This window comes from Lissotriton helveticus, chromosome 12 (assembly GCF_964261635.1).
Source record: "Lissotriton helveticus chromosome 12, aLisHel1.1, whole genome shotgun sequence".
Taxonomy (NCBI): domain Eukaryota; kingdom Metazoa; phylum Chordata; class Amphibia; order Caudata; family Salamandridae; genus Lissotriton; species Lissotriton helveticus.
In genome coordinates this window covers 99,847,120-99,866,716 of record NC_136073.1, presented here as the reverse complement: position 1 = coordinate 99,866,716, position 19,597 = coordinate 99,847,120, and the positions used below count along the sequence as shown (strand labels likewise).

General features: G+C 43.2%; 1 protein-coding gene across 1 annotated transcript in view; it reads right to left on the bottom strand.

Annotated features, from left to right (window-relative positions):
• Positions 1-19,597, bottom strand: part of LOC144797943 (extracellular calcium-sensing receptor-like) — an 89,709-nt gene that overhangs the window by 6,400 nt on the left and 63,712 nt on the right. The window contains exon 5 of the mRNA XM_078668747.1: positions 11,285-11,408. Within this exon, the coding sequence (XP_078524873.1) occupies positions 11,285-11,408 (124 nt within the window). The remainder of the gene's footprint in view (positions 1-11,284; positions 11,409-19,597) is intronic.

Here is a 19,597-nt window from a genome sequence, read left to right as displayed (position 1 = left end):
ACCGTGGTGCTTCACAAAACTGTGGTTGAGTCCTTGCGAGCCCGCGGTGTTCGTCTCATTATATATCTCGACGATATTCTTCTTTTGGCGCAATGCCCTCTCGTCTTACAGACTCATTTAAATTAGTCGATAGAACTGTTACAATCACTGGGGTTTCTGGTGAATCCTCAGAAGTCTGTTTTTGTTCCCTCACAGTTGATAGATTTCCTGGGTTTTCAGGTCAACTCAGTCACTTGTCAACTCCTCTTGCCCAATCAGAAAATCAGATCCATCAAGAGGGAGTTTAGATTGGTTTTGTCCAGACAGAGTGTGTCGTTGAGATCAGTGGCTCGGATTGTGGGTCTGTTGGCCTCGTCGATTCAGGCGATTTTCCCAGGTCCGCTGCATTATCGTGCTCTTCAGCGTCTCAAGATCAGGCATCTCCAGAAAGGCCTCCGCTATTCAGATCACGTTCCTCTGTCGGAGGATGCGAGGTTGGAGATGTTATGGTGGTTGGAACACATGGAGTCTTGGAACGGGCGTGCCATGTTTGGGAAATCCCCAGATGTGGTAATGGAGTCCGATGCCAGTCTGTGGGGTTGGGGAGCCCGTTGCGGTCCAGTTTTGACGGGGGGCCATTGGTCCAAGAAGGAATTATCTCTCCATATCAATTGCTTGGAGCTACTGGCAGGCTCTTTTGCGATTCATTGCCTGGCCCCGCACATGACAAATTGTTGCATACTCCTCCGCATGGACAACGTCTCAGCGGTTTGCTATGTCAACAAGTTGGGGGGGACGAGATCCAAGATTCTGGCAGAAATTGCGAAGGATTTTTGGCATCTTTGTCTGCAACGTCAGAACATTGTTATTGCAGAGTATCTCCCGGGTCGCGACAATCTGGTAGCCGATTGGAACTCTCGCCACTTGAGCGATTTCAGCGACTGGAGGCTTCATCCTCGTGTGTTCTAGACTCTGTCCCGGATTTGGAGTCATTGTCAGATTGATCTGTTTGCCTCTCGCCTCAACACACAGCTTTCCCAGTTTTACAGTTGGCGTCCGGATCCGGAGGCCTTGGCCACGGATGCGTTTCTCCAGGACTGGCCTCCTCTCCTGTGCTATGCCTTTCCCCCGTTCAAAATGATTCCCAGGGTCTTGGCTCACACAAAGCACTTCCAGTCGGAGCTCATTCTGATCACTCCTCTCTGGAGGGCTCAGGCTTGGTTCCCAGTTCTTCTGGAGATGAGCTGTTCGACGCCGCTCCTTCTTCCCCACAAGTGGAATCTATTGCTGGACCCTCTTCTCAATCCTCACCTCCTGGTTCAGTCGGGTCAGCTACTTCTAGTGGCGTGGCGGATTTCGGGGGACGCTGGCAGATCACGGGCCTTTCTAAAGACGCTTCCAGATTCATCAGCGAGGCTTGGTCCCCCAACACACACAAACTTTATGCTTCAGCTTGGAAACGGTGGTGTGATTGGTGTTCACAACGGGAGGTGGATCCCGCATCGGCGGATAACGCTTTGATTGTCAACTTTCTGGCCTCCATTGCTCCTTCAGATCTTGCTTACAGGACTGTCAATAATTTTCGATCTGCCATTTCTGCTGGGCACATTTCTATTGATGGTAAGCCTGCTGGGGAACATCCTTTGGTTTCTAAATTACTCAGGGGTATACGGCTGGTCAAGCCGCCCTGTCCGAAGTATGTATTTTTATGGGATGTTTCTGTTGTTTTGCGTTTTCTTGAATCTTGGCCTGCCAACTCTTTGTTGACTCCCATACAACTCTCAGCAAAATTGACGATGTTGCTGTGTTTGGTCTCGTGCAAACGTGTCTCCGACGTTTGTGCTCTAGACCTTGCTGGTCGTTCTTTTTCCCCGGAGGGTGTTACCTTTTCTATCTCCAAACGCACCAAATGCAATACGTCTTCTGTGACATATCCTTCTTTTCAACATTATCCACAACTATGTGTGGTTCAGTGCATTAAAGATTATGAGGTGAGTACTGCTCCTTTTCGTCAGGATTTGCATGGTCAATTGTTGATTGCTCTACAAAAGCCTTTTTAACCTGTGACTCCTGCTACATTAGCAAGGTGGGTACGTTGGCTCATGCTGGAGGCAGGCATTTATGTGTCCACTTTTGGTGCGCATTCCGCACGGGGGGCTATGGCTTCAAAAGCCTTTTCTATGGGTGTGAGTCTACATGACATTATGAAGGGGACACTTCTTGTAATTTTGAACTGCGTGCGGAGGAGGAGCTGCCCGTTGGATCCCTTATTGCTATTACCTCCCTTGGGTTTGACAACTGCTCGCCGAACCCGCTTCGGCAGCCTGAGGAGGGTGTTTGCTTGATCTTGGAGCGGAGCGTTAGGGGCAAGGACAGAACTGCAGCAGAGCTGCGAGCTGCGCAGCAGGAACTCCGTATCCCAGGAGTCCCTGCATTGACCATTAACACACCTGGTCCGCTCTCCATGCTGCCACGCCCCCCGCCCTCGAGCACTGAAAAGCAGCGGCGTTTCCAGCCTCTATGGGACACTTCTTGTAATTTCGAACTGAGTGTGGAGGAGGAGCTGCCCGTTGGATCCCTTATTGCTATTACCTCCCTTGGGTTTCACAACTGCTCGGCAGCCTGAGGAGGGTGTTTGCTTGATCGCGGAGCGGAGCGTTAGGGGCAAGGACAGAACTGCAGCAGGGCTGCGAGCTGCACAGCAGGGACTCCGTATCCCAGGAGTCCCTGCATTGACCATTAACACACCTGGTCCGCTCTCCCTGCTGCCACGCCCCCGCCCTCTCTCCACACCTCATAATCGGATCAGCACACCGCTGCGCGGGAGAAGACCGGGACAAGGGCGGGCCGTCTGTGGCCATCAGGGGCTGAAGGAGGCTGGGTTGGGCCCTCTCTCTGTCATCCAGCGTCATCTATTGGACTATACTGCATAAGGTGAAGCAAACTGTTATTTTGTGTAGCTTTGTAGACGGCCCGTAGATAAAGTTTCCTTCTGAGCCTTGAGTGGCCCTGTTGCGGTCTACATCGTTCTCGCCCACCCCTCGTGCTGTATAGACCATTAAGTATGTCTTCACCTCCAACTACTCCCCTATTGAATTCCCTCCCGCCCACGGTAGGGGTTACAATCTTGGGTCCCTTAGACAAGTATTTTACTAGGGCCGCCCGCGATATCGATAAAGAGATTGCCCTAGCTGAGAGACGCGCTGAGCGCAGGCAATCTATCGAACTCCTTAAACTTCCTTTAGAGAAGCGGGCACCCCTGGTCTCTCTGGCATCGGTCCCTTCTTCACCATCTTTAACCGTGCCAGTCTCAGTGGGAATGCCCCATGCTTCTTCACAGTCGCCCAGTTTGGTCAGGGTGTAAGGTACGTTAGGTTTTGACTCCCAGACCGGAAACGAGCCATCGGTCGCTGTCTCTACCATCTTGCCCCCCCCCCATGCCTACTACTCTAAATATTACTTCTACTGATGGGGAAAATCCTGCCCTATTAGGTGTGTTACCCCATGCAGCCCCCAAAAACCCTCATATTAAAAGGAAAAGACACACCAGTCCCCGGAAAGGTTGTCACCCTAAACATCCTAAGAAAATCAGGAAACTTGGTATAGGACCGGGAGCTTCCTATAAGCCTAAAGGGGCTGGTTCAGGTGGGGCTCAAGCTGTTAAGGATGGGGTGTCCTCGGGTAATTCTGCATCTAACCCTAGTGACTCTCAGGCGATAGCTCCTGCTGAGATTTTATCTCTAGATTCACCCTTACTCACGCAGATAGAGAAATTGATGAAATCTCTACTGACCCCTATTGTAGAACGAGTCAAAAGGTTAGCGGACCGATTGGACTGCTTTGAACAAGCTACCTTAGATAACTTTTTCTCAACTAAATCCTTAATTAAAACACACTTTAGGTTGGGGGTCAGTAATAAAGGGGGGGCCCAAGCGGATACGTCAACCTCTAACACTCCACATGATTCCTCTAATACAAGTGGGTTGGCAAGTGGGGTACCTGTTCCAGAGCCCCTTCCTCCTGTTGTTATTACTACTAAAGGGGGGCCTCGTCTCTCAGGTCAAATCCACAAGATTATTCCCCACCCTTTAGACCATTCACGGGCAAACACATCCCAACCCAAGAAGCGCTCAGCTATCGAGGTCACAGGCACTATTGATAGATCCAAGACTGGGAATCCTGGATCCAATAATTCCAACGCATTAGTCCAAACTCCATCGACTCGCCCTGTTCCTCTCCCCTCTAGTCTACCCAACACAATTCCTCCTAAAGTGCCCCGCAGAATACCTCCTATGAACCTGCCCCCAGACTGCTACCCCTTTGTTGCCATCCTTACCAACGTACCACCATTGTTGGCTGGACAGCAAGAATCCTTCCAGACGCTAAAAAATAAGACCATGCACTGGTTAAGTATTAATAGACCACTGCCCAGGGAAGTTGATGGGCTGATTCTCGGTGTCAGAAGGATAGGTTGGGTAGGTAGTAGTCTTAAGCGCTTTGAGGAGGATCGTGTAGTAGTTAATTTCAAGGATCCCAGGGTAGCTCAGCTAATTTCTAGGCAGAATTTAGGCATTAGCAGCGTCGGCATTGGAGTAGTCGACTTGACTTTCTTCTACCCGAGACCAGCTGGCATTCATTTTGGCATCATTCCAGAAGTAAGTTGTTATCACAATCTTCCCATTCCCGGACCCGAGCCCTTCTCTGTGCCTTATCAGCAGGAAAACTTTTATAATGTCCCAACCTTTAATCGTTTTGAAGCGATGTCAGATCTAGGGTGGGTTGACTGACAAAAGGGTAATAATCTATCAGGAACGGGTCGTGAAAACCTCAACTTAGAATATGTATTGACCAACCAGGAAAGTATGAATCCAGAGGCAAGGTCTGGGGAGTCTGCATTGATTACTGGGGTCACAGGGAATGAGGATTTAAATGAAACCAGTATCAATAAACAAGATATTCCACCTAGAAACTCAATCCTAAAGTTTATGTCATGGAATATAGCGGGCCTAAGAAATAAAGAGGATGACCCAATATGGAGAAAATTCTTAGGGACCTTCGATATCATCGGGTTACAAGAAACTTGGGATACTACGAATACCCTCACCCTAGATGGTTACTCCTCTCACTGCCTTCCAGATATATCATCTGCCATGGGGAGAGCAAAGGGGGGTCTAGTCACCTTAATTTCGGCATCCATCCCGGGGATTCATACGCAGTTAGTAACGGGTTCACCTTACTGTCTAGCAGTTCAAATTGTTTGCAAAGGGGAATGTAATGTTTTAATTGTCAATTTTTATAACTCCTATGACAGAGTAACTCCTATCGATCATTTGCCGACCCTGGAACTCTTTTTGTCTAGGCAAATTGCGGTTTTAAATAACCACTGAATGGTAATTGTATTAGGAGACTTTAATATTCATGGGTGCCCAGATAAGTGTCTCTTATTTGATAAATTAGGCCCTAAAAATCAAGGTGAGATACATTTTGAGCATACTGCCCAAGGAGCGATCCTTGAGAATATCCTGGCGAGTAATGGGTTGATGCTACCTCAAAGGGAGGAAGCGGAGATCCCAACCTTTGAGAATAACATCAGTCGCTCAACCATTGATTATATCTTTATAAGTCTTACCCTGGGGAACTGTATCTGGGAATACTCTGTATCCAGGTCACATTTTAGTGATCATAACCCAGTGACCCTGATTATTACTAATCCGTTCGAAATATCTGAGAATCAATATAAAAGGGTTGATAAGCACGACATTCGACCAACAGAGCAGGGACGCAGGATCAGATGGGAAAGGGTGGTTCAGCGGGACTTTATAGATAATCTTTTTAAAACCAGAGGGATAGATATGGAAAAATGTATGGACCTTGAAACGGGGGATAAAGAGGTCCTTGATGCTTTTTTAAAAATTTTTACCCAAAAGCATCGGACCTCAAGTTATCAGGTAGGGTGAAGGAGCAAGGGGGTGTTGGTTGGTTTGACCGTAATTGCTCAGTTGCCAATCAAAAACTTAGGATTGCCCTGAAAAGCAAACCAATCGATAGGTCACTCGTTGCTTCCTTAAGGGAATCATACAAAAGAGCAGTGGAAGCCAGGAAATGTGAAATTAGAGAGGCCGCCTGGGAGGAGTTAACTTCAATCAATGTCCTAAAAAATAGCGCTAAATTTTGGGAAGTCGTTAATAAGCCATATGTTAATGATCCCTGTAACAACCAGCTTGACTGTGGTATTCAAGAACACCAATGGCTTACTCATTTTAAAACAGTTTATGATGGGGAGGTTGTGTGCACCCCTGCCCCACACACATATATCCTGTCAGTCACAGAAATAGAGGTAGCTGAAGCCATCCGGAAAATGACCAGTAATAAGGCCCCCGGCCCCGATGGTGTTCCGGCTGACCTCTTTAAGTCAGACATCAAGACATGGTCTAATATTTTAGCTAATGTTTTTAACCGTATTAGTAAATCTGGTATCCCTCCTACATGGTCGGAATCAGTTATTGTTCCCATTTTCAAAAAAGGCAATAGGGGAGATCCTGTAAATTATCGACCGATCTCTCTTATTGATTCCACGGTAAAAGTCCTTGGCCGAGTTATACTCAGTAGAATAACAGAGAAACTGGAAGACACAAATACCCTTTCACCCTTGCAGTATGGATTTAGAAAAGGGAGGGGTACTATAGACCAAAGTCTTAATCTCCAATTAATAATTGGAAAATATACTATTGCTAAAAATGGTATTCTATACCTAGCTTTTGTGGACCTGTCCTCGGCCTTCGACTGGGTGAACAGGTCAAAATTGTGGGATCTGTTACTAAAGCTTGGCATAGATGTAAACATTGTGCACTTCCTAGCTGACCTACATAGGGATCTCATGGCCACAGTTAGATATGATTATAAAGGGAACTGTACCGGAAAGATAAGGATTGTGAATGGGGTCAGGCAGGGCTGTATTTTAGCCCCCTTGCTTTTTACTCTTTATATTAATGACTTGGGGACAGTTTTGGGGGCAGCAAGTAAGGGGGCAGGCAAATTTATGATACCCGCTCCGTTTTATGCAAATGATGCTGCTCTTTTAGCACGTACAACAGTAGGCCTCCAACGTCTTTTAAATTCATTTTATTATTTTATGAATGTACTGGACCTTAGCGTCAACTATTCTAAATCTCATGTAATGGCGGTGGGTAGTAAAAGTAAAGAATTGAAAACCCTGTTTTGTGATGGTCACAGGCTATCCAGAGTTACGAGTTTCCCATACTCGGGGGTTATTTTTTATGACAGCTCCACTTGGATGCCCCAAATGGCCGCTAAACGAAATGTTTTCGTAAGATCTATTTCGTCCGTTTTAGATTTTTCCCGTAAATTAGGGGTGAAACCATTGGAAGCCGTCTTGAAAGTTTACGACGCAAAATGTGTATCCATAGCCATGTACGGAGCAGACCTGTGGGGCTTTAAAAGCGTAAAACACCTACAGGTTGCTGAAGATACGTTTTTGAAAAATATCTTATCAGTGCCCCAATCAACCCCTGGTTATATTGTGCATCAGGAACTTGGGGTTGGTTATTTGGAAGACCGTATAGCTGTGGCACCGCTATTAAAGTGGATAACATCATGGTTAAACCCGGAATTGGTTTTAAATCATGAGATCTTGAGTGATTGTTTGACTTTGGACCACAGTTCATCCATCCCATGGCTGAAATATGTTAAAACATTAGCTGAGTTATTAAGTCGCCCAGAATTGTTTACCCGGCCCCAAAAACTGGTTAAGGGAGACTTGAAATGGACCAAAGATACCTTTATGTTGATTAAGAGTTCTATAAGGGAGGAAAAGGAACTGAGTAAGGTGACCGTGAGGGCTCATCAGCTCTTAATCAGTTCCATTGATATTGAATTATACCTGAAAATGGTCAATAATAATAACCATCGTTTTCTCTTGACTAGGTTCAGGTTGAACAAATTTCATCTGCTCCTTACTACACGACCAACCTGGACTAAAATGAAGGATCTAGACATGTGTCCCTGTGATGGGTTTTCGACAATGGACACTGCACATTTTATGTTTTTCTGTAAACACTTTGTGGAAATACGGAAAAAGTTAATTACACCACTGATCAAATACAAAGGGTTTAGACAAGTTAAACCAGCCCTTATGTACCTCCAGTTGCTGTCGAATACTTGGGAAATTTTTAATGTGGCATGTTTTTTAACAATAGCAATGAGACTAGGGAAAAAAATTAATTGGCCTAGTTGTAAATAATGGATTATTTTTTTTGATTTTTTTTATTAAGGGTCTTTTATATTTATATTTATCATGTCCTGTTTTTAACAATGTACCATGATCTTGATTTCTGATGTGTGTATACTTTTATGGTTTTTGATATGAACCGAATAAAGTACTTTTGACTGACTGACTGACATTATGAAGGCCGCTGATTGGTCTTCTGACATTCTATTTCAAACCCATTGTTGACATTGCTTCTGTTGTGGTGGCTCAGCTTTCAACAAGCATAATCGGTCCCTTCGGTCGTGCCATAGAATTAAAAATGTGCAAACATAGGTGACAAGAATTTTTCAATTCTATTAAGGACACAGAGGCGAAGTTTATCCCACCCATGTTATCTGCTTGTATTTTCTAATTGTTGCTGTTTTGACTTGATGTATCATTGCCTTATGCATTGTTTCCTGATGATCTTTGCATTTTTACCCCCCTTTTTGGTTCCTATGTTTGATCCATTGTGGGTATGGTGTATTACAGCTATGTTTTGTTTTTCAGGATCTGATCCTAAATGAGGTTATTGCTGTGCGTTCTTCCTTCTGCCTGAAGGCTGTTGTTCGTCCCAGAAGTTCTTCACCTGCTGCAAGCATCGTTTCTACTTTCCAGTGGACTACTGGTTTGTGGTGTTGCTCTTCATTCCATGGTTTTGTTTGGGACTGCAATTTTTCTTAACTAGAACTGTTTTAGTTTGGACAAAGAAAGAGGATTTGCTGTTCTCTACGGTTCCTTATATAGGTGATATACTCTATGGTTACCCAGAGTATTCATGGGAAATGTAGTGTATTTTTTCTTTACTGTACTGTGAATGGCTGCTGAGCATTTCTTAGTAAAGAAATGAGAAAGCATAATCTTCGCCTCCGTGTCCTTAATAGGAATTGAAAATTCTTGTCACGTATGTTTGCAAATTTTTAATTCTTACCAGCAAACTATGGTGTGCTTCACGAGGCCCCTTAAATTTCGCTCGACAATACTAGGCTCTCTATAACAAACAAATGTTTGTGAGCATTGCGTTCTACAAGTTAATACAACTATACCTATGTGGCATCATGGCGGAGCTAATCTTACCCGGACTGGGTATCCACCTTGTGCCCGTATTCCTCTATCTTCTGCTGTGCTGTGAGACCAAACAAGTTCAGCGAGAATCTGACCCCAAACGTTACTAATGACCCGTCGCGTGATCACGCGAGAAAACGGAACGCGAGAAAACAGAAAACACATCAGCACCATGTTGGAATGGGCTATGTTGTTTGCATGGAGTTAGTCTCTATTTTACGGATTAATAATGTGTAAAGACAACATCAAGAGGTAATGGTGTGAAAACAACTGTTCTGTAAACTAAACATTGGCGCTCGGTGTATGCGACTTGCACGTCATTCCGCAATGTTGAATTAAGCACTCCACCATAGTTTGCTGGTAAGAATTCTGTGATCACCATCACTTATTGGACTACCGGTGATTCTAATATCTTGTACAAATTTGAGCACCTTGTTTCGTCATAGCCTCAGAGTTTATGCTGTGTCCAGACGTTGATTTTTGGAACCTCGTACGAGGTCTTTCACTAAGGTATTGTTTTTCATGTGTCAGTTGGTAAACATTCACCAATTATTTGTGAGAGTGTAGTATTGAGGTATCTCTTTATTTCTCCAGTAGTATTTAACTACCTCCACCTAGGAGAGAGATGGCAGATCACATTCAGTAAGTAAGTTGTCGTTTAGTATTTTGTTGGTGTTCGAGTTTGAGCACGGAATGAGTTTTGAGCTGTTGTCTCAACTCATGTAGGTTTACATTACTTGAACTCCACACAGACGTGATTGCATGATGAAGTTATCTCGGACACTGACACCGGGCGCCTGGCTTGCATACCAATGATGGGTACTTTCACAATCTTGGTAATATTCACTGTTTATTTCACTGACAAACCATTGTATTGAGTTATATGATGGCCTCCCCATTGTGCATCAAGAAATGACTTGCGTTTACATGTTTTTACAGATTCGCCCCTGACGAAAGGACAGATGTCCCGAAATGCATTGGGCTGCATTTACTTTGTATTTGTGTATTATTTTTTAATATTTGTTTCCAACAATGTAATGTACACAGCATTTTATGATCTGCATAAGTTCACTATAATAATATATATGAGAATCATGCAATGAAGATTAAATTGTATGAGGTAAACAACAGAAAACTCATTTGATTCATTGTGATAAATGTTGTTTAAAAATATGATTTATTGATTGTATTTAACCCCCCTACTGTGCACGTGTGAGTCCAGGTCGCCTTTTTGGGACCTGGCACTTTTGATCTAACTGAGTATGAGCCATGGGAGTTTTGGCCATTTGGCCACCATTCCGTTTTAGAGTGGTAAGGAACAGTGAAAACTGCAAAACTACCACTCGGTGGGAGGCAACGACCATGTTGTGGGCTTAGTAGTTTTTAATTGTTCAAAAATAAAATTCCACTTTGGGATTTTGTTTTTGAAAAATCACAAACAAGTTAAAAGATTGATCAACTGTCGCATCATTTTGACTGTACCGTTCATTCAGTCTTCTGTGATGACATTTCCTGCCAATAACCAGAGAGGTCTGCAGGGCAGGCAGACGTCTCTAAATCTGAAAGACAGATACCCAATCAGGGCAAAAGAATATTTTAAATAGAAATTAAATCAAACCCCAAGGTTAAATTTACAGTTTTTGCTGTCCCTTGCTGTCAGGTTTTTATAGCGGTAATGGGGAGTGAAAAATGGCCATTTAACCTCCCTCTCTATATTCACTCTATTAGGACAATTGAGGAACTGTCAACAATGAAGTCAGAGTAAGCTCTGTCTCTAACATAGTTAAAGTCTGCTCACATGTAAATCAGGCGGGTGGACCTGGAGTTTGGCTGTGCGGGAACTCCGTTGTAGTTGCAGTGGAGTACCCGTTTTGACAAAATTCTAAATCAGCCCCTATCTTTCCAAAATCACTTCTGGACATTACACCCAAAATATACATTCTGAAAATAATTTCCTGTGTGATCTTTCTTTACCTGTTTCATTTGAAATTTCTCCTTCAGAACATCGGATGCAGTCAAAGCAGCAATCTGGCCGTCCATCCTGAGCCGCTTTCCTGTAGCCAGGAGCACAGCTCTCACTGCACACGGATCGGGGGACCTTTGTATGGGAATTAGGAAAGCCACAGCATTTTCAACAGAATAGGAAAACAAATTGTAATTAATTACATGCCATAAAGTATGCATTCACATTGAAAACAATAACAGATGTAATTTTTTTTTTAAATTACAAAAAATAATCAAAACGTAACACTTATGAACAATGTCTGGTATTGATAAAGGGGTAATAAATAGTTATCAATTTACATGCCACAAACTACCTTTTAATGACTGATAATTTCTTGTTTACTACTCTTGAAGCTGTGCATGATGCACTCATTGTTGGATGTTTTTTTATCTTATTTCCTCTTTTATATTTATTACAGTCATATTGTTTGTATTAGAAACAATAGTGATACATTGCTTTATTAATATTAGGCTACAAAGGAGCACATTTCTTTTGAAATACTGACAGTTAATTTTAAATTTCAGAATATAAAAAAAAAATGGGCATACTGAAAACAGATAGTTAAAGCCATAATTTCAACATTAGGTTTCCGGTGGTTGGACTCTGCCCTTGTGTTTATGTAAGCCTGTAATGATCAGAGTCATGTTTGGGCAGACAGTCTGAAAAGACTGGAAAATTGTCAGGATCTTAGGTCTTGGCCAGAATGAGTCGACAGGATCTGTTTATTCATGTTCGTCAGTCAAACACAGTTCATGTTGGTTAGGTATACTTGGTACATTGTAAGGGAAAAAGTGGCACAGCTCCCCTATTGCATTATTCTAGTCAAATGAATGATCTAGACCTGGGCTATTTACTCCTGACCCTGTAATAAAGAATGTCATGCAGATGAAAACTGCATCATAAGGGTAAATATACACATTTAGGAACAAAATAAATGAGGTGGACCTAAAAATTGTGAACTAACGAATATGATAAGCTCAAAACATCAATTGCAACTTGAGATGATAGATATATGAAAAAATCTTTTTAATTCACTTTTTTATAAGTATATTTCAAAGACAATAAATATACAATCATTCAGAAAAATGCATCAAGAGGATATTGTTACTAAAACAAATCAATGAATATCAGATCAAGGGAAAAACTGGTCAAAACAAAATATAGGATTATTAGGCCACAATAAATTAATGGGATGGCTAGGGAATGTGTTCCTACGCGCGTTTCGGCTAAAAAGCCTTCATCAGGAACCCATTTTTCCAAGGGCAAAGAGATATGACCTAGAGAGTAAAATAAGACACAGTTTGAGGTATGTGATATCTATTCGTGTCACATATTAAATACAATACGGTCCTACTCATGATACATAGAAAAGATCATATAAAAATGATTTAACTGAAAATAAACACATTTGTTGCAAGCCTAATGTACAAGAATCTAGGGAGACATATAATAGATGCCGTGATATAAGTGAGGTACCACCACCACAAGGTTTCCTACAGTTAAGTCTAGCAAAGTAGAAGAGATTCTATGAAGTGAAAATGAGGCAAACATGATTGGAGAAGCGGAGGAGGGGGCGGGGAGGGGAAAAGGAAGAGAAAAGAATGGACCATGAGTATGCACTAGTTCCAAAAAGATATAATAGGAAAAAACACATGGTCGGAGTTACCCAAGATAAATGAGCTACAATCCCAGCAGGTTGAACAGTCATGGCCATGACGGTTGATTATTGGGTATTAATTAAAAATGGATCTGGAAAGAGAACACACAGAATGGAAAGATTGTAAAGGTCAACCTGTATACACCCGCAGTTAAACTTGTACCCAACTGGAGGTAATAAGGGATGGGAGGTATCTCCAGTACGTACGGATAGGGCTCACTTGTGTCCTCAATAGGAAAATACAGGGTCTTTTTACCTTTTAGATGTAACAGATTATCTGTACACGGGGTGCCAGGCAGATGAGCTAGGTCCCGTGGTTCTCATCAGGAGGAGCTGCGATGTCTCACAGAAGGATTTAAAATGATACCAGCTCCAAATAATGTAGAGGGGGGGCCTATTCTGTGAAGCCTACAAAAAAGTCCAAAAACAATATTGCAAAGTGTGCCCTACTTCAAGGTGCCAGAAAGTTGCAGTTATGGTACGTTTCACAAGGGAACTTACCTAGATGTACAACATAAAAAGACCTATAGTATCCAGGCAGGGCGTGGATGCCATCAAGAGGGGTGACAGGCAGGTTATAACGCGGTCATGGGCACGGGCTGAAGGATTTAGAATTGACAAAAAGAATTTAACAATGCAGGGGCCGTCTAAGCGATATAGAGGGCTAAATTTATTTCACAGCTACCAATGGCGGGGGAAATCTTACCTGCTAGCGTGATTAATTTGTCAACATAGAAGCATGAAGCGTCCTATCTTATCAGGGCAAAAACGTGGATATCATCCAATAGAGTGACCGGCAAATTGTAACGGGATCAGGGGCACGGGCTGAAGGATGTAAAAATGACAAAAAGAATTAGCGGTGCAGGGGCTGTCTATGTAATATCGAGGCGAGGGAGAAGTGTGGCTCACTGGTTAGAGGAGGCAGACCCTGAAGCAGAGGTCAGACCTGGGACCAGGGTTCAATTCCCGACGCGGCAGGGTCTTGAGCCCAAATATCCACGGACTCGATAATTCTCGTTTCGGTGCCTACTTGAGTCACGGGTTCACACTCTGCAGCTCTGGGCATTAGCTTGCTTAATCTCCACTATGGCCCCCCCGCGGCGGGATGCCTGGCTTTCACCTTGGGGATGCCCAGTTCGGGTATCTCACAGGGAAAAGTCAGGACGGGTTCCCAAGGCAAGCGCCGAGATGCCTACGGGTAATCGAGCGCTATATAAGAACGCATAATAATAATAATAATAATAATAAGTTTACTACAGGGCTAACAATAGCGGAGGAAATCTTACCTGATGGCGTGCTTAGTTTGTCACAAATATGATGGCAGCGTCAGGAAGCGGCGTGTAGTACGCTGACTGCTCGGTAGCCCTCTGCTGCACGACGGAAGAGCGTACGGCGTGTGGCCAGGGCGGCGTAATGTGTGTACATTTATACTAAGTAGCTACCCGAGAATAGGCGCCTTTCCGAGTGGCCCGCCTCTGTGTGGCTGGCGCAAGGGATGTGCGTGGCAAACAGAGGAAACATAGAGATAGGCAGTGATCGCCATAAAGGGGAGTACTGGGAAGCTTGAGGGGAAAGGGCACGGATGTTAACTGAATACTGCAAGTCAGACATGAAGGTAGGACTATGCGGAATGATAACTAAGGGCGCCATCTTGCAGTGTGCAATATAGTTCATATGGGCCCAAAGGAATCTATAAATGGTGCTAAATCAAAAGTTTGGATGCAAAATCACTTAAAGGTGCCTGTGGTATATAAAATACCTGATGAAGAGAAAAAAGAGGTCCACTGTGCTATGTGTGTTAAAAATGACAAATTTAAAAAAACTCGACTGCAGAAGCGGGAGAGTTGTGAATATATACAGTATATATGGGCATAGGGTGAACAACTGATGGTTTGAAAATGGGTTCGAATAAATGCAGGTATGAATATAAAGCAGGACAAACAGGGGAGGGGTATGCCCAAATAAAGGGAGATGGAGCAGTAGTATGCAGAGTGCCTGCTACACAGTTTATCCCGGGTTGTGTCTGATAACCTGATCCCAGGTATCTCGCTATTCATGCCCTGGAGGTATGTGTTTAAGGTAAATATCCAAAATACCTCTCTGCATTTTTTAATGTTGGTACTCTGTGGACTGGTATTGATGCGGATTTTCTCTATAATGAGCCAACGTATCTCATCCGAGGTGTGATGTTGGTCCGTATAATGTTGTACCAAAGGTGCCTGAATTGTAGCCGTCCGTATCGCTGATCTATGTTCCAATAGTCTGGTGGCCATGGTGCGTGAAGTCTCTCCCACGTAACCTTGGTTGCACGGACATAGGAGAAGATATACGATGTTGGTGGTTTTACAGTTCGTCAGATTGTGTAAAGGGATGTTTATGTTATTGAAACTAAAGTCTTGTGTCTCAATGGCAAACTGGCAAGCTGTGCACGATCGACATTTGAAATTACCCTAAACTTGTTTCAAACCTGTGATGGATGTTTGTCCTGTAATGGAGGTATAGGTGTACAAGCCAGTGGGGCCAGGCAAACGGGATTGCACAACTAGATCTTTAAGATTTTTGCTCTTCCTACTGCATCTGCCACAATGCAGTGTTCTGGAAAACTATAGGTCCCATCGCAGGCCTCTGGATCTTTCCAATCTTACAATCAGTTCGCCAAGCAGCATACTCAAAAAGTAATAGATTAAAAAATTGCAGATAGTAGGGATTTTCACTTTTCAGCCTTCCAGATGCTGTGGCTATGCATCTGGAAATCGCAGCTCAATGAGAATTGTGTTGAGAAGTATGGAATTTTCAGAGGCTTACTGTGTCAAAGGGAGAGCGCAAAACAGACCCAGGACTTGAGGTGGGAAGCTCCTTACCTTATGTCGACAGCATTCCTAGAATTCAAGAGGAACCTTTGCCAAGGAGGAGATCTGGAGAGACTGGGGAGAAGTACTGCCCTTGCTGTGTGTATGGGGTTGATCTGCAGTTGCTGCTTCTGCAAAGGAAAGGAGAAGGACTTTTCTGTGTGCTGACTCCCCTGCTCTAAGGGTCTGAAGTTAAACTGGCCTCCTGTTCAGAAGTCTCAGGGACACAAAAACTTCACCCCCTGCTCCCCTGAACTCTGCTGTTGCGAGTTCTGACCTGCCTTGAGGTGCCTGTGCCAGTTTTGGGCCTCTGGAGGTAGTTGCTGCTGTTTGGTAGCTGGAAGAGAGAAGAAACTCAAAGAATTACAGAAATCACTGCATCGAGGGATTGCGGCTGAAGAGGACCGACGCAGTGCCGCGCAATGCCACCACATCGATCGCCAATGCAATCCGACGATCCACCCATTGAACCTGTGCGGCACGCTTTCCTGACGCATTACCTGCAGGCCGGAACCGGCACGAAGAATCGACGCATCACTCCCCATACAGACTGGAATCAACATAACCCTTCCTTTGCATGCAGCAGGACTGTTGCTTCACCTCCTCAGTGTCTCAGGAGTATCGCATCTCTTTGTTTTCCGACGCTGCAGCAGTCTGGCTTGGTGAACTTTGAGTCAACTATGGGTACTTTCGTGAAAAGTCACGCATCCATAGTTTTCTATGGTACAAGTTCTTGAAACCTTTTGAAAGTCATATTTTTAACTGTGTATATTGGATGTTTGTCATTGTGGTCCTGTTTAGTTTAGATAACGATACTGTATTTTTCTAAACTGGTGGGGTGTCCTTTTGTGGTGTTTTACTGTATTACTGTAAGAGTTGGTACAAATACTTTACACATTGACTTTGGGATAAGCTTGTCTGCTCGTGGCAAGCTACCAAGGGGGTGAGCAGGTGTAATATAAAGTGTGTATCCCCTTTACCCTGACTAGAAGCAAGGGTCCCCTTTTGGACAAAGGTACCTACCTCTGCCAACTAGAGACCCCCATTTCTAACAAAATAATTAATCTGTGCCTACTCTACTTCTAGTGTGATATCCCTGCTTAGCACTTCCCAGGCAAGTTCCCTGAAAGATGTCAGCTGTGACGTCTTACTAAGAAGCACACTCACGTTAAATAGGTCAGGTAGTGTAAAGATACAGAGCGCGTTCTAAGATGCTCCCTTCTCTCCCAATAAGGCATCAGTTCCGGACTCTGTCCCTAACCCCAATTCAAAAGTCGAATATCATTCCCCCAAGTACATCACAAGAATGCCTTATCCAGTTAGACACCTCCGCACAGGCAATTTTCCAAGAAGCAATATAGCTTTCAGACTCTTGCTCAGTGTCCCTGGTTGCCAGACCTTCCAGACACGATAGACATCCTCCTACATTATCAGCTCCACTTGTTAAAAGGCATCCACTCCCCCAGGTCCGTCTAACTCCTGAAACAAAAGATGTTATTCTAACTAGCGAGGACAAATTCTTGAAGTTGCAACAGAAATATGAAATTAAAAACTCCACATGCACACTAGTTTTAACTAATAACCTTCAACTTGAGAGCAAACAGGGAGAAACGAAAGTTAGACCTACCAGCTTCGACTAATGTAAGAACGGTGCACATGTTAGATATAGACATCTATGAACCATTAATATACACACATAATGTGAGCATCAATAGGAAACCTTCATTAGTAATGAATACATTTTACACAAATATGATTTCCTCTAAATACATACATTTACTATGTTAATTCTTTGGTTACATTGTAAAAGATTGCGGGAATCGCTGTTAGCATGAGCTGAAAGCCATTTTGTACTTGGCAGCCATCTTAGTTAGCCATGTGCTTGCTGTGTGCTTTCTACCCCTCTACCAGAGCCTTGCACATGATCAGAAAGGCCTAGCTTGTAGAATGCACCTGCTCCTAATATTGAACTGTCAGGCTATTCTTACTGATGTGCTCAGTTTAGTCTCCCCTCCCACTTTGTTGAGCAAGCAAATTTTGTATACCCATATTAGTGAAAAACCATGTTTGTATGTGCCAGGACCTCCCCTTGGTTTTATGCCGACTATGTAACCTATGCATATATAAGGCGACTGTTCTCTGTACTCCTTAGACTGTCCTCCTACAGTGGCCTGCGGGTACCGTATGACGTAGTCTCCCTCATGTTAGGTTAATAAATGCATTGTTTTTATATTACAGCTTCTGTGCCAATTTCTTCTTTGTTGGTTTAAAAGGACCAGGTATATCAGTGAACCACTTAGGAGGTTTATATTTCTTCAAATGGCGCAGCCTGGGGCTCATTGGAGAAGCGGCTATCCAAGGGAGTGGTCTTGACAGGAGACAGGAATCTACTGTGGAGGACAGGACAGGACTCTACTAAGGAAGTACCCTGCGCACTGAGATTTTCTGTCTCTGCAGCCCAGTATATTTTTGGTCTTCCCTGATCTGGCGCTCCAGGAGGTAGCTGCTCCCGACTGAGAACCTTTTTGGCGTGAGTATTCTAAAAACGACCGTTAGGTAATTCAGAACGTGGCAGTCAGAGGCTGGAGATTTGTGCTTGGTAAGGTTGTCAACATTTTCATGTTAGTTTTGACCAAAAATCTTCGAACTTGCTTGGATATATATGAATTGCAAGTAATGTAGACAGGAAATGAGGAGATTTTTCTCTAACTTTTTTCAAACTTGAACGGCACACATTGGGTTAAGTGCTACTTTTTGAATAGTTTTGTATATGCTGCAATATTCTTGGCAAGCCACATCGTAGAATATGTTGCTTTCTTGGAGGTACCAATATGGTACTAGAACGGAATCAGCCGGCTCCCCTAGAATGGATACCTAAATAGGTTTAGGTATAAAAAGATATTTCTTCCTTGGTGACTAAGTACCCCATGGAATTAAATATGTACATAAAAAAGGATCCTGATCTGTGTACTTTAACATCCATAAGTGGTGATATGCAGAGCGATTTTTGAGTGTTCTGCTAGCCAAAACTGGCGAATTTGGTGTATTTGGCTTCTTGAACATGGAATAGTCTTTGGGATGTTTTTGTGCAGTCTTTTTGGGCTACTTTTGAGAGCTTTTCTTGTAAATATGACTTACATTTAGTATTTACAAACGGTTTGGTTTCAGTACAGTCTGTGGGCTGTCTCTTGTTCTTGTCGTAAGTGTTGATTTGTGGATTGATTGTGTGTTTGAATGTCTATGTGCTTTGTGGTTTGACATCGGTGGTACTTGTGTGAGTAGGAATTTAGAATTTATTGTATAGTTAGTAAAAACCATTACAAAAGTGAAGATACATTAGTTTAAAATTCATTAAAAAAACATTAAGAAGTATTTACTTGTGTGAGTAAGTAGCGATTGCGCTCTTTCTGTAAGAATGGCTAGCCTTAAGCGCGCTGTATTGTGTGTTCTGAGTGTAGGACCCCCTTCTGTAAATGTCTGGAATGAGCTCAATGAGTTTTTGTTGTTGTCATCATTCTGTTATGCTATATGTCATTTAATTAATGACATACTAAATAAAAAATCCAGTAATGAATTATGTAACATATGCTAAGTAGCTGCACGCTACCATTAAATTGACAAAGTAAGAAACTATACATGTGTGCAAAATGCCACACTGGTAAAGATAAAATTAGAATTCACATTCAATAGGAATAAAATAGGCCTCATAGAAAGGAAGGGAAAAACAAAATTGTGTGCTTTGTAATAACTAGGACTAAAGTGCAAAATGTTACAGC